The sequence below is a fragment of the Chaetodon trifascialis genome, chromosome 20, assembly GCF_039877785.1.
Source record: "Chaetodon trifascialis isolate fChaTrf1 chromosome 20, fChaTrf1.hap1, whole genome shotgun sequence".
NCBI lineage: Eukaryota > Metazoa > Chordata > Actinopteri > Chaetodontiformes > Chaetodontidae > Chaetodon > Chaetodon trifascialis.
This window is the reverse complement of record NC_092075.1, coordinates 21,485,384-21,510,067: the sequence shown is the minus strand read 5'-3', so window position 1 is coordinate 21,510,067 and position 24,684 is coordinate 21,485,384. Positions and strand designations below refer to the sequence as shown.

Sequence of the window (24,684 nt, the reverse complement as noted above, 5' to 3'; positions counted from 1 at the left end):
GCCATGTCTTGTTTGGGTGACTGGCAAGACTACTCTTCCTCTCTTTCGTTGTCCCACCTGACAGCAGCACCCTCAGCATCCCTCCTCCTCCTCCTCCTCCTCTTCACCATGGTTACCTGACTGCGCTCTGGAGAGAGCACCTGATTGGTAAACGCTCAGGACCATCTCATGAGAGATGTCACACTAGACGTGTCAAGACAGAAAATGCGTTGGGGCGTCCCATCGTTTAGCATGTCACACTACAGTTATGGACACCTGACTGACGTTCACGATCCACTACAACGCTGGTAAATGGCCGTCCTCAGCAAAATGGTCTCAAAATGGGGCTAGATTCATGTAGTCTGATCCAGGCATTAGAGAGGGAGACAGAGACAGAAAGCGAGAGATGCACAGCAACAACAATAATAAAAGCTATTATAATAATAGAAATATGACTATATGTAGAGAGCATGATAGTGTATTCAGATATAAATAAATGATGGTATGTGTATCTAACAATATTAATATGTATACAATAATAGAAATATGACTGATAAGAATAACAGCAGTACCTTCACACACCTGTGGTTGAAGAACAAACCACAGTTTTTTTAAGAATGTGCATATGTAACCAGTCTTGTGTTCATGCTGGCCAGCGGCTTGTGAAAACCAACTTTTGTCGGAGAATTGTTGGTGGCATGGGGGAAGAAAACTCTCTGACCTGAGATCTTGCTGTGCTGGCTGGCATAGCTGGAGCTGCGGAAATGACCAGTGTGAAAGACCTCATCTGGACTGGACACACTCTCTCCCTCCTCAGGTAGCCCTGCAGAACACACACAGCAAACACACACTGACACTGACTGCAGATCAACACCCGACTGTCTCCATGTTGTCTGTGGGTCCTGGCATTCATGTGGATGTTACTTATACATGCATACCCACCTAAACACTGCTGTAAACCAAGTAACCCCACACACACAGAAAACATTCAGGAATGGCCCCAGGAACACGAGAGAGCTCAAGGTGCCAACCTGGCCCACAACCTCCCAGATCACAATCCAATCTAGCATTCTCAGGACGAGCTGGAAGAAGTCCAGTCCATCATGGCCCCACCTTCAAATCCACAGGACCTAAAGGACTTGCCACCAACATCCTGGTGCCAGATGCCACAGGACGTCCTCAGAGGCAGGCCCTGTGTGCATGCCTCAACGGGTCAGAGCTGCTTTGGCAGTAATAATAACATTGCTCTCAATATGTGAATTGCTGATATCTGGGAACACTGTGATAATGCAAACAAGAAGACTGGACCTGAAAAACGAGCAGTCCTATGATCAGACAGGTTGTAAACAAACTCTCAGGTAAGAAAACCTATTTTGAACCTGCTGTCATTATCATACTTGTGCACACACAGCTTTCCTGTACAACGAGCAGTTATTAACCACAGTTCAGGTGCAACTGCTCTTGCCATGTCACTGTGTTCCAAGAAATAATCCCTAAACTATGAAAATAACACCCAAGTTGTAATAATTTGGAATTACCCTTCAATTTCAGTTGGTTAGAGAGGTCACAGGGAACAATGATGTGGGGCAGTTACCTGAGCTATGCACTGACACCTGTCTGGGTTTGAAGGCACGAGGACCCTCCACGATGCCTCCTAGTGGCTGCAGTGCAGCATCAGTGCTCTCACCCTTACAGTCCAGCTGCAGGGTGGGGTCGTCCAAAGTGGAGACAGATTTGTCTGTACTGGTGGGCCTGATGGTAAGGAGAGGCACAAAACAATGAATACTACAAAAAGTGCAATGCATACTATGAGCAAACTGTTTTGACATTACTAAGTCCAGCAACACGGCTCTTTATTCATTTGTTCACTCTTCGCTAAACATCATATACAGACATGTGTGGGGGGGGCATGGAGGAACTCACGTTTTAAAGCAGGGATCCCCAGACAGAAGAGTCATGCCAATTGTTACCTTAAAAAAAACAAAAAACAGATCAGTTCTGTGTGTGTGCCGCATTGTGAGGACTTTGTGTGATTAGGGTAAGTCTCCAGGAAATGAAGGTAAGTCTATGCAATGTCCACAAAAATTATGGAATTTTGTGTGTGTGTGTGTGTGTGTGTGTGTGTGTGTGTGTGTGTGTGTGTGTGTGTGTGCGTGCGTGCGTGCGCGCCTGTATTTGCATTTGCCCTGCCTTGAGGATAGAGTTGTCCTGTCGAGTGTTTTTGGTATCATAACCCTCCAGGATGCAGCAGCGAACTGTGGAGCCTGAACCAGCAAACTCTGCAATGTTGAAGTCAGCAAACCCTAGCTGGAGACAGACAGACAGACAGACAGACAGACAGACAGACAGACAGACAGACAGACAGACAGACAGACAGACAGACAGACAGACAGACAGGGACAAGCAAACAGCAGCGATTGAAAACATTTAAGGAGAAAAGTGGAAATACTGAATATAGAACAAAGTCTGGTCCACTCTGGTTTTTCTTTTTTGCAGGAATGAGTCTTCTTCCTAAAAGATGTTTAAACTTTGACTAACACTCAATCAGTCCGGTCATGTGCAGATCTGCGTGAAGGGAAACAGGACAGGGTGACTTTATGTAGGTCAATAACCTCCTTTAACCTCTTCATTCGTGATTTCCTGCCCAGTCAGCACTGCTTCTCACTTGAGAGGTCACAGTTCGTGGGCATGTGGCCTTCATCGTCATTGTCAATCCTACTAACATACTCTTTGATCTGTGCTTTCAGTGAATCTGAAAATGCCATTAAACTCATAGAATGCTTTGCTGAGAAGGTTGTCATTCTTTTCTGCAAAGTTGATGCTGAAAATTTGAAGGTGTCCTGGACCAAGTAAAGCAACTCCTTTGCGCCTCAAAACAAATTTCATTCAATTTCTTTACTTGATTGTTTTTTACCTACAAGGATGCCAGTATCTGGTGGCCTGTCCATCCAACACATGGTAAGATACTTCATCCTCACAACTACAAGCTGGACTGTTCCTCGACTTTTCCTCTTACGTCTTTACAAAAGTTAAAATACCCATATGTGGACATTTTGGACAGATTGTCGTGACATGTCCTCTGTTTATTCATGCTCCTCAGAGCCTAAACCATTTTGATTCTAGACATTCCACAAGCTTTCATCTAGTGCCACTCTCAGGGCTAGAATGCAAACTTTGTACAACACTGCCTTGCAATTTGAGACATTTGATAATCTTGCCTATCCAAGGAGGGGCAAGGGCAACGCAACCTGCTGGTAAAAACCTTGCAACACATGGGTCACAGTTAAAACCCAGGAAAGGCACCTTCCTGGGGAGGGAAACCTTTACACAATACATCAGCTGATTGGACAGAAACATCTAGTTCACACAAGAAGAAGTTAGGAATAACAGCTTGGCCTTTTTGGACAGTCCAATACATACCACATTATTCTGCAGAGGAGTATACAGAAAACCCCCACACAGACCAATACTAACTCTTTGACTCTCACTACCCACTGGAGCATAACTTAGGAGTTGTCAGAACCTGCGATACAGAGCTGACATGTACAGAGGCCCTGGAGAAGAAGCACAAACATCTGAGGGATACACTTAAAGCCTGTGGATACCCTGACTGGACCATTGTAAAAACAGTCACAAGATGCAGGAAGAACACAACAGCATCATTATTCCAGACCTATCTGGAGTATCACAGAAACTTCAAAACCAGCAACATACTAAGAGAGCTACTGATCCATCCAAAAGACGGCACATCCCAACACAAGAAAAGCAGTGTAGTGACAGCAGTCCAAAGCACAGAGGAATGTATAGAGTCAGTTTTCAGGGAAACTGAACAACCATTAAACAAATGCATGGCTCAGCACAGGGAATCCAACTCCTCAGAACAAGACTGACTCAGCAGTTTACTCCACCTGAAAGATAAGGGACACTCACTCCAGGACATCAACGCACACATTTTGGACAGGGAGAACACAAGGTTTGAAAGATCAGTAAAGGTGCATAAAATCATAAACACATAAAAACCATCCCTGAAATGAGCAGGAGGTCTACGACACCACTTATCTCACACCTACAATACTGTCCTTTCATTCCTTCACAGGAGATTTAACAACTAGTCACAGTTGACTTCATGTGACAGCCTTAACGACTGTCACACAGCCAGCCACACCCAAGTGCTTTCAACAATCATGATAAGGACCCCACAGAGGTAAACATACCTGGGACTTCCAATTAGACGTGAAGAAGCCCCTTGGATGACAGGTGATGTTTTTGAGTTTCTACAACCAAGTCAAGTTGCCCTAAATTCAACCCTCGTTGGATAACCACGACCTGAGTGACTTCACTGTGAAGTCTAGAATTTCTTGCCTTCAAGTTTGCTGAACACAATTACACTCACGTGCAGGATAACCCCTTTTGATTGTGCTAACAAAATGGTTTGTGAGCAGAGAGTTATGTCTTATTTACCGTAAATACTTAAAGGAAAGACTTCAGGAGAGTGAGAGAAAACAATGTAGAGTGGCAATGAAAAAGCTTAATTGGAAACACTCAAACTGAAGCTTTAGTAGTAAAGATAAGACTGAAAATGACAATGGCAACAAGAAAAAGGAAAAATCAAATATGAAGCTCAAAATGGGAAATAGAAAAGCTAAAATGGAAGTACTTAAAATCAAAGCTTTTTGCATTTGCTCTTTGTCATCTTCCATTCAACATTTGCCATTTCAAATTTACCATGTAACTTTTCAAGCTGTATGTAAATGAGGAGGCATGGCTCAAATGAAAATAGACAAAACAGAGTAAGTATTTGGAGGGAGGACTATTATTTATAAAGCAATGGCTTCAACTTGATGAAAGTGTAGCAGAAAGTGTAGTAGGCAAGAGGATTACATCGGCTACTAGCTATAATAGCTATTTGCTGCCAAATATATATATATATGCCTACTTATCTACACTAAAATGTCTTGGCTAGATCAGCGTTACGCAAGTAATCAACGTAATCACACCAGGTTATAATGGACTTGGCACTTTGCTTTATATCAAGAGCACTGATAGTGTGCATAGTGTGTGTGTGTGTGTGTGTGTGTGTGTGTGTGTGTGTGTGTGTGTGTGTGTGTGTGTGTGTGTGTGTGTGTGTGTGTGTGTGTGTGTAAAGTATATATGTATACACTTAAAAATTGCAAGATATAACGTATGAAGGAGTTTCCTACTACACTGAACTGACCATTAATATGTGTGTGTTTATGGTCTGCGGCATTGCGTCATTGACATAACATGATCTGTCTCCTGTGGAAAGATTAAACCACACAGCTACAGTAACACTGTAGTTCAGTTCATGTTTGGTTGCTACTCACCTGTAACAATAAAACCTGAGATCCATTGATCCTCATGGATCCATTGAAGTGCAATTCTACCTTTTCTTAACCTGTACAGAACAAACTTACATGACTGTCCAGTACTTTCTCCAATTTCCTTTTTTTTATTATTTGTGAGGGATAGCTTATTTTCACCAGTAGCAAGTGACCTATCTATTGTGTCACTGTAATTTTCAGCCAATACAGAAGCTGATCCACCTGCATCACCATTATGACCAGCAGCGACAGTGCAACTGGTATTGTTTGTATGTTGTTTGTCTGTATGTGCGTGTCATCATGGCAAAATGTGGTCCTGAGGACACTTACTATAGTGGGAACTACCCTAGAGGTGTTTACTTTGCCTGGTGTTGATATGTCTGTGGACAGATTTTGTCACAATAGCGTCACAAATGTGCAAGATACAGTCAGAAAACATTCAAAGTGAATAGCAGAGATTAAAATGAAGGCCAGGTTTGAAGATGTGTATGATTCTGACGACTACTCATGGACCAGAACATCCCATGATCCCATCCCAACATGGTCTTTTCTGTTGTCAGTTTTTATGGACATAACATAAAGGATGATGACTATCATTTGGAAACATCAATAGAATAATTTAGTGAAAAATTTCAATAGCTTGAAGTAGGGCTGGGTGATAAAACAATAGCAATATGTCTCGCGATAGACACATAGTCAATATCAATAAAAAAAATGCGTTCGATAAAACATTTGATAATTTTTTTTTCTTCGTCGGAAGAAACCTGAAGTTGCGAAGCGAGGTTGGTTGCATGAACAAAGGCACTCGCTCTCAGGTAACTGAGCAACGTAGGGAGTAATCGCTAATCAGTGAGAGAGACACGCTAACACGCCAATCATGTAACATTATCAAGTTCGGTTGCGCCATGTCGTTGTCACGTGTTTGCTGCTCTGCGAGGAGTGAGATGAGAAATAGAAAGTGAGCGCTGCAGCGAGCGAAGAAATTGTCGATAAAACAGGGAAAGTCAGCTCACCAGTATGGAGTTTTTTGGATTTTATCAGTCGGACTGTAGTCAGACCAATGTGGTCTGTAACTTATGCAAGACTGTCGTCCCCACCAAGACCGGTAACACCACAAACTTATTTAACCACCTTAGCCGCGCGCACTCTTTGGAGCTTTTTTTTTTTTACACTTTTTTTTTTACATTTATTATTTGAGTGTTTTCCATGGTTGTGTTGACATTTCCTTTCTGCCTCGATAGCTGAGGGGATTATAATCAGAGGAAGGTTAAACTTAAAATAAAAATGTTTAAATGTAATGTATTTTTCTCCTGGTCCTTATTTTAAATAGGACATAAAAAATAGAATAATTATTGATATCGACCGATATAAAACACTTATATCGTGATACGGTTTTAAGCCAGCCCTAGCTTGAAGCCCATTGTAGTCAATATGGCACGGTGAGAGTAAGACGATGGTCACGGTGAAGAAGATCTACAGAAGATCAGCAACACGTTGACCCTTGCTCTTTGATCATTAGTAAATTTAGCTTCATGTTACGCGCACTTCTAATGTACCCTGAACCAAATGAATGTAGAGGAGAAATAAAACACTGAAACAGACTAATAGCCTTTTTAGCCACAAATGATGAGGAAATATGAACATCAGCTTGATACTATATACACAATGATCCACTGGGGTCTGTAAAGTAGACTGGCTCCATATGAGAACCATGTCAGGGCTTCAAATATATAATCTGGTTACCCATATAACTCTTAACTACACATTTCAGAATCAATTTGATCACTCAAAACTTTGACTGACTGTCCTTCTCAGGATGTTTTAACAGAAGTCATTGAACACAAACAGTACCAAAGCTCTACTGTGACACACACATTGTACACACATCACTCAGCACAGAGGGACCCTAATGATCAACCTGCAAAGATAAAACAATCCCTATAATCAGGGCATGACATGACAACATTACAAACCGTATGTACCCTTACTGTACATAGCTCACACACACACACACACACACACACACACACACACACACACACACACACACACAAACACACACACACACACACACACACACACACACACACACACACATACAGTCATCACCCTCTGACTGAGCCCTGACACATGCCCCTGAGATGTTGAAATGGTAGTTATTTAACAGTTTTTACTAGCACACTGTCAGACCTAATTTGGGTGCAGCTGGATTACAGATAAGTTTTGACATCTTACAGTGTGTATTTTAGTGGTTACTCATCACATACTGTATAATCAGAAAATAAATTTACCTTTGAGAAGGCCTTTCCTCCTTTGAGCTCCTGGAAAGACAGAGAGCAAAACAGTGAAGGACTGAACACTGATGACGGCCACCTCTACAATCATTTCCAGACACATATCACATTATATGACTTCACATGGAACCAATATAAAACCTAGAGTTCATTCCTGGGACAGCTGCTGAGGGACAAACCAAGCATACTGTACATTACTTTCAACATACAGAGTCATCATTCCTGCATTATTGGCTAGCATGGGAGGAAATGACATCATCTTTTAATTCATAATCCAGAGAAGCAAGGAGAGGTGGCTGCTGGGAATTGTAGTTTACCTTGCGTACAGAGACCCTGCAGATGCTGGGGTCCAACACTCCAGTGATTGGATTAGCACTCATTTTACACACGAAAGAGAACTTCTTCCTCCATCGTACACAGTTCTGCTGCACCTCCTCCCTGCACACACACACACACACACACACACACACACACACACACACACACACACACACACACACACACACACACACACACACACACACACACACACACACACACACACACACACACACACACACACACACACACACACACACACACATCAGATGAGACAAATGTTTGACAATGTATACAGTTTAGAGAAAAACTCCATGGTGGAAACTGATAGCTCTATAGCTCTATAACCCTGGTAATGTTCTTGAGTAGCTGTCTAGCTCCAGCCCCCCCACATGGCACAGAGGCATTTGTGTTTGCTGTTGTTTCACAGCAGGTTGACTGATGCTGTTGCGCTCTTGTTCAGCTGACCAGGGACAAAGTGCCATATTTATGGACTGCAAATGTATCTCTCTATTTGATCAACTATCAGTACTTTTGTAGCTTGTAACTGAATCTGTAGCACATGCTGTAATTGAATATGTAATCAAACACTGAAAATGACGTTAGAAGCCGCAGCCAGAATTTTTTCACGAGGCAGTGCAGATGATGGTCCAGATGATCTCATTTGCATCTGTTGAGGGGTTTCCCATTCACACAGACTGGAAACAGATTTAGTGTTTATCTACATGTAGCTTGGTGTAGAACATTCCTTGCTTTATCTATGTCTGTCTCTGTCTCTTACACTCACCAGTGTTTCCCCTAGAATTTTTTTCAGGCCCGGTGGCACCCACCGAAAAAACCCTGAACAGACGAGACGTGTGGGATGGTGTATTGGCGCAGTTGGATTAAGTCAGGTGGCACAGCAAGCAGTCTGCAGTTCTGCAATTATTATATTTGCATTCAAATTTTTGTTCACCCAGACTGTATTGAAGATCACAAGGAGAGGGTGACTTAATAAAGTGCATTTATTGCATACAAATGGAACATGCTTGATTACACACTGGCACTTCAACCACACAGTGTGCATTGTTCTGTGCTGCACTTGACCAAGGCATTGTGGTAGGGGAATTTCCTACACATAACTGAGATTCTATCAGTTGTAAATAATTTAAACATTTAATAAACATTAAACATAGAAGTTTTTTTTGTTTTATTATAACAGAGTTACATTCATTTGACAATGCCTGGGGAAAAATGACCCCTTAGTGGTTCAATTGGAAAACTAGCCTATTGTCTGTGTTATTTTCATCATTATTGCTTACCAAAAAAAAAAATATATATATATATATAGGACATATATAGGACACACACACACACACACACACACACACACACACACACACACACACACACACACACACACCTATATATATATATCCTCATTTATGGAATCTGGGAGGCCACAAAGAAAAATGAGGCCTTGTGGGACTGACCCAGTGTGTCCCCCCCTCAGTCTATAAACAAATCCTTCTCACTAAGCTAATGAATAAAGAGCAAAGGTAAGTTACACAGCAACACACAGCAGTGTTATTAGGAATCCAGTCGGAAAGCTGTCAGTAGGGTTTGCTAACTTCTCCATACGCACTACACACACAGGCCATCGGCAGGCTGGGCTTGTCCCAACTTGGCTGGTAAATTCTAATGTTATCTGTCTCTGCCCAGCACACGTTAGACAAAGTATTGCATGAGAATCATCTATCTCTCTACATGACCAGTACTTCAGTTACACAACCCACACAGGCCACAGCCTGCTGCTCTGCTGACGGAATGTGAAACTTTGGAATGTGCTATACAAAAATATAGAAAGTACATTTCAAACAAGATAATCTGCCCACCACCACCACCTTACTGACCTCTATTGTAATGGGCATCCTCAAGTTTAAAATACATTTTGTTCAACATATATAGGTCTGCACAATTAGCAACACATTCAGGTTCTGCATTGTCCCTGTCTGACCAACAAAGCTAAATTATAGCTAACCCACTTATGGCCACCTGGGGCAGCCAAAACATATCTTCATCTTCAAAAGTTGTTGCCGTTTTACACATCCAGAAGACATGGAGCAACATTAGCATCCATTTGAGATGATGTTTGTGTCCACCCGATGAATGTAAGTCCAATACGCACTCTTTCTCTGCTCTGCTTTGGTCTCCACCATCATCTGACAAAAACATCTGAAACATCAAACAGGTGAGGGCAGAGTTTGTAGGCTGGAAAACCAAAACAAAGAGCTAAAGGAGGCTAAAACAATCAGTTGAGCTGAGCAGAATTGCAGAGTCAGGAAATAATTCTATATTTTCATCACAATGAGAAACCCCTATTATGTTATATACTGTATAGCCATTTGACCTATAGTCAGTATAAGAATGTGTGAAGCGTTAAAGAAGAATTATGGTTGCTGCGTTTTATTTTTCTATTCCATTTCCCTGGCCATCAGTTTTAACAGTTTTGATAAGGTTGGAATTAGTTGTTGGCGTACGTAGCCTAACACCATGTCTACACAGGAGGCTTAGCGTTAGCGGCACATTAGCAGACCAGAAGCAGCAGCTTCAGTGCTCCATCTGTGTCTGTCACAGGATGCGTTCAGGCACAGTATTAAGCATGGGTCACCCATGTTTCGGCAGTGCTCAGAGCCCAACACACAATCACTGTGGTTAGTAGTGTAAAATGGAAGATAATAGACTTCAATTGTAAATATGCTTCAGGTGCTGTGCTACAAGCGTTGCATGTAGAGCGAGTGAAACACAAACCTCGGCTGAGCTGCTCATATGTAAAGACCTATGTATACATGTTAGCACACATGGGACATGTTGGGACATGTTTTCACTGATTATTTGAACATTTTCCTATCTTTTCCAATCTCTTCTGATATCGCATTCTTGTTCTCCATAACTCTGAGCTGCATTCATCTTTGCTGTAGTAGAGTGAAACACAGAATCATGACATTGAACCTAACATTACTTTTCTTTTTCATGCTTGCTTTTATGCAGTCAATCATAAGAGCTTCAGTCACAATCTCTTTTCCAACACTGGCTTTAACATTAACTTTATCACAGGAATTTTTCCCACTCCACTTATCTGAAGGGTGACTTGAAGTTTACAGCGCTTGAAACAACAAGACTGGAGGCTGCCAGCTGCATGGGAGAGGCAAAAAAATGGCTAAACAGGTTCTGCCACGTCTTTCCTTACAGCCCAACCTGCCTTCACAAACACACCATTGTACAGCAGTAGACACAGGCAACAGTTCCTCACACAATGAAGCTATGCTTTATATGCCTCACTGGTCACAGCCTCCAAGGGACTGTTCCTCAGGGTCATTTAGTGACTCAACAGAGAGAAACTTTTTCTTTTTTCATTATAGGAGCAAGACCACACTCAAAGCCCTCACCAAATCCATAAAAACATGGCAACATTTGCCATCTAGGTCTGTTCAACCATTACACTCCATCACATGCTCATGAAAACCAGGTTAGTTGGTCACATTTTCTACATTATACATTTATGTGGTAAATTCGATCTTAAAGATACAGTACATGGCTGCAGCTACATACTGAAGACAGTCAAATAAAAAATACATTTTCTAAGTTTGACCCATTATTTTTGCGTTCAGTTACCTCTGTTCATATGACAAATATATGTAGCTTTTGAGACTTTTTAGGTCAAATCCCTCTATTCTTCCTTCCTAATATTTCTGATGACTGTACAAAGGATGAAGATGCTCAAAGTGCCATTTCACTGTGATTTTAAGTTCCATCTACAATGTGTTCAAACAACATTTAAAGGTGCTCTGTGGAGTTTTCTTGTTCAACATATATATAAATAAATACATTGTGTGTCTCATTGAGCTCTGCCAAATGTGTAGAATACATTTCCTTCATATCTTAAATCATCAGCATTACTAGCTAACAGTCTTCCTCTTCACCACCTCTGATGGTGTTTTAACTTGACTTGACTTAACCTTTCCACTCATATCTGATTCATCCATCTCGTCTGTCTTTTTCAATAAGGGGGTAGATGGTAGGTAACTGAATTTGGATTTGTGGAGAACAAATTATTATTCAAAGGAGAGTATCTTCAAAATCCCTGAATGGCTAGATGTTTAATCAGAGCCAAAGCAGTACCAATCGTAGGTTTCTATTGTCCTCACTCTGTATGAGCATGATTGTTATCATAAATGAATCAGAGACCATTGGCTAACAGAGCTTTGTTAGATTTGGCCTCAACATTTCCATGATTCTCCTGTTTACTACTCTGACTGTAAAGTCACTATAGTACCATCTTCACACCACACAGCGTCTGCACTTGTCTGCTCACATACTGTAGGAACTTCTCACTTGTGCTGAGTGTATATGATTGTGTGTTCCACATATGTGTTTGGATTAAAGAACTCCCACTTCACAAACTCTGTCCTCCTATTGGTCACTCTGTCTGTTTTTCTGCTAGAAGAATCTGAGGAATGAGACAGAGTTGCAAACGAGCCTGACATACATACACTCACACAAGCAGACACATGCAAACACACACGCACACACACACACAGTCGAGTTTCCATTACTTATGGGGACATTACGTGGACTTGCATTAATTTCCTGGTGACACCTGAATCATAACCATGACCACTACTTACTTAACCTTAACCTGTAGCCTGACCTTAACCCTAAAATCCAACCTAAAACTGAATGATTTATGTGATAGTATGATTGTGTTTTGTCCCCAAAAGGATGGCAAGTCCCCACAATGTACCTGTGTAAATAGGTTTATGTCCCCCAACACGTATCCACACAAACACATTTACAGTTAAAATCTCCTAATCCACCCTTTGCTTTTTAAAATAATTTTAATAATAATAATTATAGCTTGAGTATGTGTGTCTTTTGGTTGCTATGTGTGTGTTTGTGTGTGTTTTTCATATTCACTGGCAGAGTATGATGTATGGGTTCTTATGCAACAATGAGTTGGCTTTAGTTTGCAGGCGTATATCTGAGGTGGAGGGATCTTAAGGATTGAATGTGGGATTGATAGAGTGATGTCTTGGGCTGCTCCCAAATGTGCGTGTCTGTAGCTGTGTGAAAGTGAATGTGAGGCAACTGTGAGGGTTATCTCTCAAAACATAAGAAATAAGGTTTGAGGAATCAGATGAAATAAGCAGGGACAGGCTTGAGCCAGTTAACTGAATAATCTATCCATCTATGTCATGGGAGGGGTCATTAGAGAAGTCAGTATGCAATTTCAGAGGTTTCTGATTTTAGATAAGGGATTATTTCAACAGCACTTATGCATTAACATGTCACTAGCATTTTAATGTTGCAGCTCGTTGAGTTGAAGTAAATGATTACAGTTTCATCTTATTTAATTCTCATTACTTTATTACATGAAAAAAGTTCATATTCATGGATTTTGTCTAATTATTCTTACTCTGACATCAGTTGAGTGGGTAATTATCCTCTAATTTTTTAGAACTACAGTTAGACGGCTGTAAACAGGAAGTATGGTATTGTCATGGAGTCAGTGGATTTATATTTCAACTTTCAACTTTTTTTTTGCCTGTTTGTTTATATTTTGGCCAGTTGGCACCATTAAAAGTATGCTCAATTAGTATTAGCAGTTGTTGTTTGCAATGTAGCTTTGAACATAGCCAATTATCACTGGATTACTTTGATAATGAAGGAAACTTTAACCTGATTTATTTATTTTTTTTAGGATTTGTAACTTTATTCGTAGTGAACAGTGATGACAATGATATATTCGGGAAGTGTAAGTCACTGAATCTAAAAATATAATGTGGGTCATGTCTGTGTGTTCAGACTCGGCTGAGTTATGACTCCAAGGAGAAGAGTAATGCTTGATGCAAACTGCAGCAGTCGGGCACCTTAGCTGCCTCCATGACCTGTGTGTCACAGCAACTAATGCAGCTGCAACTGTGTTGACAGACTGGTCAAATCAGGGACCAAACTTCAATCACTAACGTTCTGCTGTCTGTCACCTCAAACAGTAAATGTTTTTCATGTCTCTCCCTCCAGTTTGAAAACCTATGATGTACAGAAATATGTTATAGGATGGTGACATTTGTGATCTGCAAAGTACGAAGAGACTCTATCTGATAAATAAATGTAGCGCAGTAAAAACTAGAATACGTCTCTCTGAAACTGTCATGATCTGGGCTGTTTCTTGTTTTACCTCATTTGTCATATTGCACTTTACTTCCTGTGTTTCCCCCTCCTTGTAATTGTCTCATTTGTTTCACCTGTGTCTAATTAGGTTTCCTCCCTGTCTATATAAGTCTGTGTGTTCCCCTTTGTCTTCATTCCTGGTGCCATGTGTTTCTGTCAGTGCGAGTTTTTCCAGTAATTCAGAGATTTTGTACTTACTTTTAGTTTCCTTGAACTTTGTTGTATTGAGACTCCATTGCTTTGGATTTTGCTGCCTCTTTGGATTTAGCTTTTGTTAGTTAAGTTAATTGTCTAATTTGTTGGACTCATGCTCCTTTGTTGGAATTATTTGCCTAATTGGTTTTGCAATTTCAGGACTGCAACAATTAAAATAATGCAAAGATAAAACTGAACGACACCTGCTGGCAGGTTTTAATGGCGTCCAAGGCCCTTGTACAAGTCACACTTGGTGCCATTAGGTCAGGCACAAGGTGCAAGTTGGGCTCATTAGAATCTGACAAGGATGGACTTTTTTCCACTTGTCAGTTTTTCATATTTACGGACACTGTGCCATTGCGATTCTATGGATGCTAACTCTGCATTTCCATTTGACACATCTATTTTAGAGATTTGGGGGAAACACCGTATCGCGCCAAGCTGCGTGAGCCTCCTACAGCTTTGATGATGTCAATAATGGATGATAAATCAAGTACAAGCAGATTTAAAGGTGACATTAATTATATTAATTATGATTTCTGGAATGAATGAATCAAGGAATTTGATAACAAAAATGGAATCAACTGTAAAACACAGAACATCACAAACTGCCAAAATGTGGATCCAAATAATAAAAATCTGGGTTTTTCTGACCATTCTTAGCATTAAGTGTCTGACACTGGAACAGAGTCCTCTTCCCACCAGAATAACTGTGTGCTAAAGCTGCCAGTCTAATAACTGATTAAGTTAATCCTGATCAGTGTATTAAGCCATATTTGTGTTTGGATCACAATAAACACAAAGATGGATTTAGGAGGAGTAGATCATGCCATGGAAGTGGTTTGAGAATCTTTTTTAAGTGCCATTGAAATCTACTGTGTGTGATGTGAATCCAAGCTGGCTACATCTGTGAGGGAGCTCCTCCTCAACCTCTCAAGCCTGTATTATCTGACACATTCTGCATGTGAGTGACGCTTTACCAGGTTATTCATGATAGTCCCGCTGACACAACCTGGCTTTCACAAACTCATAATAACAGTGTAGTAGAGTATTTTTGAGCATCTTAAAAGAGAGGTCCAGTCCTGAAAACAGAAAAAAGGAACTGGAAAAGCAATCCAAAGATAGAAGTCTGTAACTCACATCCTTTATCTCTCCTTCATTCTATTTCATTACATGTTTTACAGCATGTCATTTCTAACGTTATGAACAACAATCAAGATAAGTAACTCCGTACATGTTATCCAACATGTTGAACTTAACTTCATTTATCCACATGGCTGTCATTTGACTTGTTTTCTGTTTTTCTGGTAGCAGACAAATTCATGTTTTGTCAAAGATGATTCTCAGGGAACATGTTTAGGTTTCAGTATATTTGGGATTGTAACCTTATATAATACCATTGCAGTGATAGGTAATGTCTGCTCTGTCCAAAGGTGAAAACACACCTTACACTGAGCAGAGATAACACAAAAAGGATTATATAGCAGACAGAAGACTCTCAGCAGTCTCACTAGTTCAACAGCTGTGCATCAGGCTGGTTACACTTCCCTTTTCAAGAGCAATACTGCAACTTGAAACCGTTCTGTGCAGCTTTTGAGCTCCCCTCAATTCAAAAGCCAAATCAAACCACTGAACAAAGCTGGCCACCAGTTTACACTACAGGACACACCAGTGTCACCTGGGCAATCCACACCATGCTACATCAGCTCAGATCAATGTAAAATTAGTCATGAAACCATAAATTGTGAGGACAAACACACAGGTCAGTGTGCAAAACAGACACAAGTACTTTTGACTGCTAGTGCAGTAAATTAAAGCTGTCCTTAAACCACTGCATGTTAGCGCTTCAAAGAAATAAAATAACTTGACCTTTTTTCATTCACAAATGTAAAAATGTTACTTTACTTTTTAAAAAAAATACATCTTCACTCAGACACATAATTGATGATGTGTTTGAGTGCATCTGAAGATGCATCTTGGAAACTTAAAAACGTAGGAGGTAGAGCAGGTCATCCACTAATCAGAAGGTTTATAGTTTGATCCCCGGCTCCTGCAGCCTGCTTGTTTGGGCAAAATACCAAACCCCAAATTGCTTCAGAATGGATGAATGTGGCTTGTGTTGTAAAGGCCTTTGAGTGGTTGGTAGAATACAAAAACCCTATATAAATGCAGTCCATTTACCATTTTAAGTGAGAAGTCAGTAAGTTCTTGAGGGGTTTGCAGTGAGAAACATTCAACAGTGAGCTGAGCTGAGGAAAAAATTATTTATCAGGAATGAAGAGTTCTGTGAGGCACAGCAGTGATTTAAGTCAAATGCTAACATTAGCATGCTAACACTCTTAAAATGACTGTGAAAGTCTGTACAAAATGTCATTTGGTGTTGAGTGATTTTGGATATTCATTCAGTGGATGTTGAAACATTTCATTCAGAACCACCATATAAGGAGAAATGGTGCCACTTCTAAATGAAAATCAAGTTTGGAAAAAATGCTTCCAGAGCCAGCAGGGTCCCACTCCGCCAGCCTGGGAAACTGAATCAAGTTCAGAGCATAATGAATCAAAGGGTGAATCAACACAAGCGCGATTATCATTGTCGCAAATCTGTCAATCATTCATTGATTGTGTCTGTTTCTTTCTCTGTCAATAACTCATTTCAGACCCAGCCACACCCTCCCACCCTTCCCTAACCTACTTCACCCACTTATTCACCTGGCTCCCCATTCCCTCTGTTTATGAGCCAGGTATATATATATACTGGCCCACCTCCACTAGTCCTGTCGTCTGCATTCTGCTCAGCATTCCAGCGTTCAGTGTTTCTTGTTTTCCCGCCCGATTCCCAAGCGTTCTTCACCAGGCCCTTAGCTGATGAAATTGGCCCTCTCGTCTGCCTACCCGATTTTGACCTGGGCTTGATTTGGATTTAAGATTTTGAGCTGCTGTTAAGCTGTCCTGCCTTACATTGTTCCTGTGGGTTTCAGCACCATATCATAAATCAACATTTTGTTAAATTATAGTATTACAGGCCTGTGTATCACACTGAACACTGCTTTCAGTCATAATGCTAAGATAAGTTAATTGTCTGCTCCATTTTTAGTAAACAGACATGAGACTGGTATAGATCTTCTCATCTAACTCATGGAAAGAAAGAGAATATGTGTATTTAGCAAAGTATTTCCAAAGTAATTATCAATCCAAGCTACTGTATATTAACTTTCATCAATATTTCTATGAACCTTGTTTCAAAGGAAGCCATCTTTATTGCAGCACTATGAAAGCTGCACATCCTCCAGCATGTTCCTGTGTGTGGTCTGACAGGTCAAATGGTGGTTTGGAGGCCCTAGCAGTGCATGCAAGAAAAAATGCCATCAAATGCAAGATATGAATCAACAGGCAAACATAAGAAGTCCATTTCACTTTTATACTGGCAATGCAGACACTGCCCAAAATGTAGGTCTAATCAGTGAACCCGTAGGTGCCTTGGAAGAAAGTGCACTGTGCTTCTCTCAGCACCTACCTCAGTAAAAGAAAACAAAGAAGACTCTGTTTGTCTGTTGTGTAACAGTGCCTGATTGTCGGGGGCAACACCCGTGTTCTATTGAATTAAGTATGGAAGAGGAATTTGTTTAAGTGTTCCTGCTCGCAGTGTACCTCTGACCTTGGTGTTATTTAGGATATTATTAGGATATTTTAGCTCCATCCTTTATTTGACTCCGTCAGTAGGGCCACATTTGGATGATTATGTTGAGTGAATACTGCACCTAAAAGGTTCCTCACCTGCAGCTGCTTCCTAGGTCTTATCATCTGAAAGTGGAGTGAACGTCCCATCAGTAATAACACACTAACTCTGCCACTGACAGGACATGTCATGGAAGCTTATAGGGAACTGTCAGCCCTAAACACATGGTCTTAACACTAACTGAGATATTTGCATGCAGGCAAATGTGCTGACACAGAGCCATATCTGCTTATTGCTTGCACTGAACTACAGGTTTTAGTGACTACTTTACAAGGTTTGGCTCTGCTTGACTTGGCTGAACTGTTGATCCTCAAGCAGGAACCTCCTGACTGCTCTTATGTCCAGTTTAAAGGCTAAAGGTGACAGGCCCTCTACTCTGCAGCTTGCCTCAGACAGTTTCATCCTTTTATTTTAAGTCCTACATGGTTTTTCATTTCATTCTTGTTGCATTTTCTGTTATTTATTCTGCCTGTCTGCTGGATTTATTTATTATCATCTATTTATTCTTAGCAATTCCATTGTTTCATGCTTCTATCTTTCCCTGGCTTGCAAAGTGCTGTTATAAATAAAAATTAATGTTAAAGGACTGGTCCATACCAGTGTTTCTGCATTTTTGCTGCAACGTACTACAATTCATATATACAGTTGTGCTCATAAGTTGACATACCCTGGCAGAATTATTTTTTTGGCCATTTTTCAGAGAATATGAATGATAACACAAAAACTTTTTTTCACTGGTTAGTGGTTGGGTGAAGCCATTGATGGTCAAACAACTGTTTACTCTTTTTAAATCATAATGACAACAGAAACTACCCAAATGTCCCTGATCAAACGTTTACATACCCCAGTTCTTAATACCGTGTATTGCCCTCTTTAGCATTAATGACAGCTACAAGTCTTTTGTGAAATTTGTGGATGAAGCTCTTTATTTTCTCAGATGGTAAAGCTGCCCATTCTTCTTGGCAAAAAGCCTCCAGTTCCTGTAAATTCCTGGGCTGTCTTGCATGAACTGCATGTTTGAGATCTCCCCAGAGTGGCTCAATGATATTGAGGTCAGGAGACTGAGGTGGCCACCCCAAAACCTTCACTTTGTTCTGCTGTAGCCAACGACAAGCCTTGGCCTTCTGTTTTGGATTGTTGTCATGTTGGAACGTTTGAGTACGTCCCATGCGCAGCTTCCGGGCTGATGAGTGCAAATTTTCCTCCAGTATTTTCTGTTAACATGATGCATTCATCTTGCCATCAATTTTGACCAAGTTTCCTGTGCCTTTGTAGCTCACACATCGCCAAAACATCAGCGATCCACCTCCATGTTTCACAGCAGGCGCCCATTGCACAAAAGTAGGATTAAGGCATCCAGGATGACTGAGCTGAGTTCAACCAATCCAAAACATGAGCGTCCAGGCTTAATCGGTTGCACAAAGGCTTGACTCAAATAGACCCCGCCATCGATCACAGATTCACCGATTCACCGTGGCAACTAGAGCGCCGTACTTTTCCCCGTCGGAGGCAGAAGTCCTCATGGAGGCTTACGAGGAGGTGAAGGATCAAATTAAAAAGAAAGGCTACACCACCACAGTTATAAAACAACAAGAGAAAGAGAGAGTGATAGAGAGAGAGAGAGAGAGAGAGAGAGAGAGAGAGACACATGGACTGGGACAATCCTGCCATCTTCCCTGATAACGTCATGTTCTGCATCCGCCACTGGACGACAGTGATCTGCTGGTCAGAGACCAATATGTGTTAAATTATTTTTGTTAACATGCCTGCTTTAAATTTCAATTAAATATGTCCTGCATTGGCAGAGACGCATGCTGTGAATTTCATCATATCCCACTTTCCGCTATGCTGCTTTTGTGCAACTGGATCACGAATAAATTGAGCCAGGATAACCAACATATCCCGACTTAATCCCTTATCCTAGTTTTGTGCAACGTGCCCCAGGAATGGTGCATTATTATTATTATTATTAGTATTAGTATTAGTATTAGTATTAGTATTAGTATTAGTATTAGTATTAGTCTTCATAGGCTTTGTTGACTCCTCCCCAAATGGCCAAAAAGTTCAATTTTGGTTTCATCACTACAAATGACTTCGTTCCAGAAGTTTTGAGGCTTGTCTCTGTGCTGTTTGGCGTATTGTTATCAGGATGCTGTGTGGCATTTGCGTAGTAATGGCTAAGTTATTTGTGGGTTTTTCTTTGCATCCTGAACAATTTTCCTAGCTGTTGTGGCTGAAATTTTCGTTGGTCTACCTGACCGTGGTTTGGTTTCAACAGTATCCCTCATTTTCCACTTCTTAATTAGAGTTTGAACACTGCTGATTGGCATTCTCAGTTCCTCTGATATCTTTTTATATCCCTTATCTGTTTTATACAGTTATACAGTTTATACAGTTTTATACACTTTTCCTCAGATCCTTTGCCAATTCTTTTGCTTTCCCCATGACTCAGAATCCAGAAACATCAGTGCAGCACTGGGTGAAAGATGCAAAGGTCTGTCAGGAGCGCAGAGACTCACTGACCTTTTACACACACACACTGATTGCAAGCAAACAGAGGTGAGGATGGTTACCTTTAGCAGCCATTCAAACCCGTTTGTGTCAACTTGTGTGCATGTTATCAGGCCAAATTAACCAGGGTAGGTAAACATTTGATCAGGGCCATTTGGGTAGTTTCTGTTGTTATTATGATGATTTAAAAAGAGTAAACAGTTGTTTGACAATAAATGGCTTCATCCAACCACTAACCATGAGTGAACAAAAGTTTTTCTCTTATCAGTCATATTCTCTGAAAAATGGCCAAAAAAAAATCACAAATTCTGCCAGGGTATGTAAACTTATGAGCACAACTTTACTTGCCAGGAAAATGACAGACCACAGGAGTTTGGGGACAATTTGTCCCCTATTCACCCTTCCTGACAAGGACAAGAGCTTTACAGATTCAGTCTCAAGCCTCCCAAACTACTCGCAGTGTGACCTGAACATGTTTGATATTTAGGAGTTCAAATTTGTATGGTTACATCAGTAGTTTCCAAGCAGGACCACAATATCCAATGAGAGACAAGTAGTTAGTCCAAGAGCAGCTGGTGGTGGTGCCAGACAACAGTAAACATTCTAGCCCTTGAGGTGATGTGTTAACCATCATATTAACTTTGTCAGCTACTGTTTTATTTAGTGTTAGTCCTTATTAGTTTTTAATCATATTTTTCATCCTGTCTTTTTTGTTAAACAAGTTTTAGTTGACTGAAAGTCTGAGTGTTTCAGTCCAGTCTTAGTCAGAGAGAACCAGAAGGTTTCTTGTAATGTCCACCTGACATCTGACTGGCCACACTCAACACAGGAAACATCCAGTCCTTCTGGACTGTTTTCTAACATCACGTCCCTCGAAGTCTCACGACACGTGCACTGCTGCCTTCAAGGTACCATTACCATCGGAAATCCGTTTCACTACACTTTTTGCTGTTACTCTGAGTCCTCGCTGCACTCATTGTGTGCTGCTGGTGTAATCCTGATATGGTGCACGCAGCACAGGACATGAAAATGGCGAACACAGCACAGGAAGCAGAACTGTTACATTAAAAGACTCTATAATACCTTAGCTCCTCTTTTTTGTCAGATTTTAGTAGTTTTTATCTCTTAAAGTGCATTTTAGTCTTTTTTCATCAACAAAAGATACATGTTGATACAGTCACAGTGTTAAATGACATGGGGGTCATCTCATCATCTTCCCATCTTAGAGAAAAACGGTTGCTGACAAACAGTCAAAGTTTATATGAATGAAATGAAGTCCAGTTAGCGGTCATACTAGTGTTGCCAGATATTGACATCTCACTTGCACTTTTGGCTGACAATAGACAACCAGTGTTGACGGCGTCACCCCAACCATCTTCTGATCCAGACGCATTTATCCGTCTGCCTTTGTGTTTTCTCCCTGAAGAGCATTAGCTGCTGTGGCACCTCAGTCTCTACTTTGTTTAGATCACGTGAGATGATACATTGCTGGATTTATTTCTCTGTGAACAACAGTCAGGCTTTGTGAAGTCTTGTCATCACAGTAAAGTTGTCAGGGTTAGTACCGCTGAGCCTAGAAAGACCTTTACTAGGACCTGTGCTCACTGACCATATCTGGCCATCCACACTACAGCCGTAACTCTCCATGAGGCCACAAGCATTTCTAATTCTGTTTTACACCAAATAAATTAAACGCCATGTGTTCATTAGTTTTAGAGGTCTTGGTAAGTGTATTTTTTAGTGTTTCCCCTGGTTCAAGGATTAATGCTTAACTGGGCTAACCACATCCTTACTCCCGCAGCTCACAGACTGATACTGATCTGTTCACTTCAGGTTAGCAAAGGAAGCAAATAAGTGTATTTCTTTAGATGCTGAGCTATTCTTCAAGTATCTCCAAGTTATTATTGAGTAGTGATTTGTATACTTAGCTATGCATCTAGAAAGTTTGAAGTCTCTGCAGGATGATGTCTTAGCTGTAGATAAAACAATAAAAAGAGGAGCACAAAAACATTTGAAACATTCTGAAACATCATGGTTTGCTCTGTGAGTTAAAACATGCGCAAACTTTGGCGTAGTCTTTAAAAGGATTGTCTGTTTGTCTTCGAACCTGCGGACCTGTCATGGCACTTCCCCACAGCTTACTCATATTGAGCCACAAATGCAGTAAGTTTGAGTAAGTCTTACTCAAATCATGCCAGTGAGCTGTATGTACCAATAGCTTATAGCTTATAGAATAACTTACTGCATTTGCTGAAAGGGGGACATACAGTTCAGAAATTGTCCAAGACAGCATTTCACTAATACAACTCACAAAACTCCACTACTCATGCACAGGTTTTGCACTGGAGGACAGAGATCAAATGAAAATATAAGATGTAAACACAAAGTCAAGATCATAACATTTGTCATCCAGATGACATATCTGCAGACAGGTCCTATTGTAAAACCTGAGGTAAACAGGGTGTAAGAGACAATTGACAGGTGGTATCCTAGCAGGTAAGCAGATGATTTTTGCTCCCTCAACAACTTTGCCCAGGAGCCCTGGAGCAAACCCCATCACCTCAACATACTCCAACAGAGAGGCTCAAAGGCCAGCAGGGGAGGGCTACATGCTGGCAGCTCCCAGTGCGACTGTGTGCCAGGGTGGAGCTGAGAAACATCATGAAGGCAACTTCCCAGCAGACATGAGGGTGAAATAACACACAGTGTGCACAAGACATGCAGGTTCATACCAGTTTCTCTCCCTTATCAGAGGTGGACTACCACCAGTAAAAAGATGTCAAGTATCCATTCCTCTCTGGAGCACAATGTGTCTACAAAATCCAACCCTGCTCTGTTTGTAGAAAATAGAAATGATTGAAACAGAAAAGAATAACGTTTAACATCTTTGGAAGCAAACTAAGACAGAGCACCAGCGTTGGTTGCATAATAGAGGTTTTATGGCTTAAACGAGGAAGTGGCAGGTTGCTCTAAATACCTGGATGATAAGATGACAAAGTCCCCGCCATCAATCAGCCGGATCTTGCAGAAAAGCACTCCATTGACGAACGGGACTGCTGTGAGCTCCTCCAACGTAAAATGCACTTGAAACTTGAACTTCTTCTTTTTCATCAAAAAAGCCATGGTCCCCAGCTGCTGCAGTGCGCTCATGGTGTGATGAGCAATGAATGAATTCAATGAGTGCACCGAGTTTGGCTTTAAACAGGGGGCTGAAAATACTTCTTTGGTTCAACGTTCGTCATTCCTAAAGATCTGTTTAGACCTGGAATTGAAAAAAAAATACACTTGTTGAAGTTCTCCAACAGGATGAAGTCATTTCGTCTGAACTGCGTGTAAAGGTTTGTGCAGCGATGACAGCTGTGTAAATCCTGTGCTGTGTGTGTGTTTGGTACAGCACACTGCAGCTCTAACACAACACTCCTACATACTATTACAGCTTTTTAACGATTTTACACACGAGTCCTAAAAATCCGTAAAGCTGCTCGTCTCTTCTCTGACATTAACCGCACTCTCCTACTGCAGACAGCTGCCACGCAAACAGACTCCACTCGACGATTCTCTAGAACTCGAACCTTTCCGGTAAACTTCCAGCAAACCTCACCGTTCCGTCGGTCTGACGCTCCTCATATTCGGTAAAACAGCACAGCTGTGAGCCGCTGCAGAGAACTGGACTGTGTCTTCTTGGCAGTCCTCTCAGTAGCAGTACATCCTCACCAACTTGTTCCTCTCCCGTAGAGAGTTCAACAGTCAGTCAGAGCGGCTCCGTGAACGCCTCAGACCTCACGGGGCCAGGGACCGTCCCTAAAGTCTGAGCGAGGGCTGGAGGGAAGGGCCCTATGGAAAACTCCTATACGCGTTTGTGAGCATACAAGTAATCAGCCGTGGCATGGACTGTGCGACCTGTGCAACCGCACAGGGCCTCGCGCCACTAGGGGGCCTCGCGCCTGTAATCCTGCTGTTTTGTTTTTTTTTTGTTTGTTTTGGGGGGGGTGTTTGTTTTTTTTAATAAATACATTAGTTATATATGATTTATTTTGTCTGTCTCTGTCAGGGTCACATTAAAAACAAACAAATAAATAAAAAACAAATCTAACAAATT

General features: G+C 41.1%; 1 protein-coding gene across 1 annotated transcript in view; it reads right to left on the bottom strand.

The window, feature by feature from the left end:
• LOC139348764 (early estrogen-induced gene 1 protein-like) overlaps window positions 1–24,343 on the bottom strand; it is a 29,132-nt gene extending 4,789 nt beyond the window's left edge. Inside the window, exons 1-8 of the mRNA XM_070989092.1 lie at window positions 24,187–24,343; window positions 23,563–23,847; window positions 7,933–8,053; window positions 7,613–7,642; window positions 2,170–2,286; window positions 1,903–1,949; window positions 1,574–1,731; window positions 701–802 (exon numbers count right to left, since the gene is read on the bottom strand). Coding sequence (XP_070845193.1) covers window positions 701–802; window positions 1,574–1,731; window positions 1,903–1,949; window positions 2,170–2,286; window positions 7,613–7,642; window positions 7,933–8,053; window positions 23,563–23,735 — 748 coding nt within the window. The 5' untranslated portion in view covers window positions 23,736–23,847; window positions 24,187–24,343. The remainder of the gene's footprint in view (window positions 1–700; window positions 803–1,573; window positions 1,732–1,902; window positions 1,950–2,169; window positions 2,287–7,612; window positions 7,643–7,932; window positions 8,054–23,562; window positions 23,848–24,186) is intronic.
• Between the last annotated feature and the right edge of the window lie 341 nt (window positions 24,344–24,684).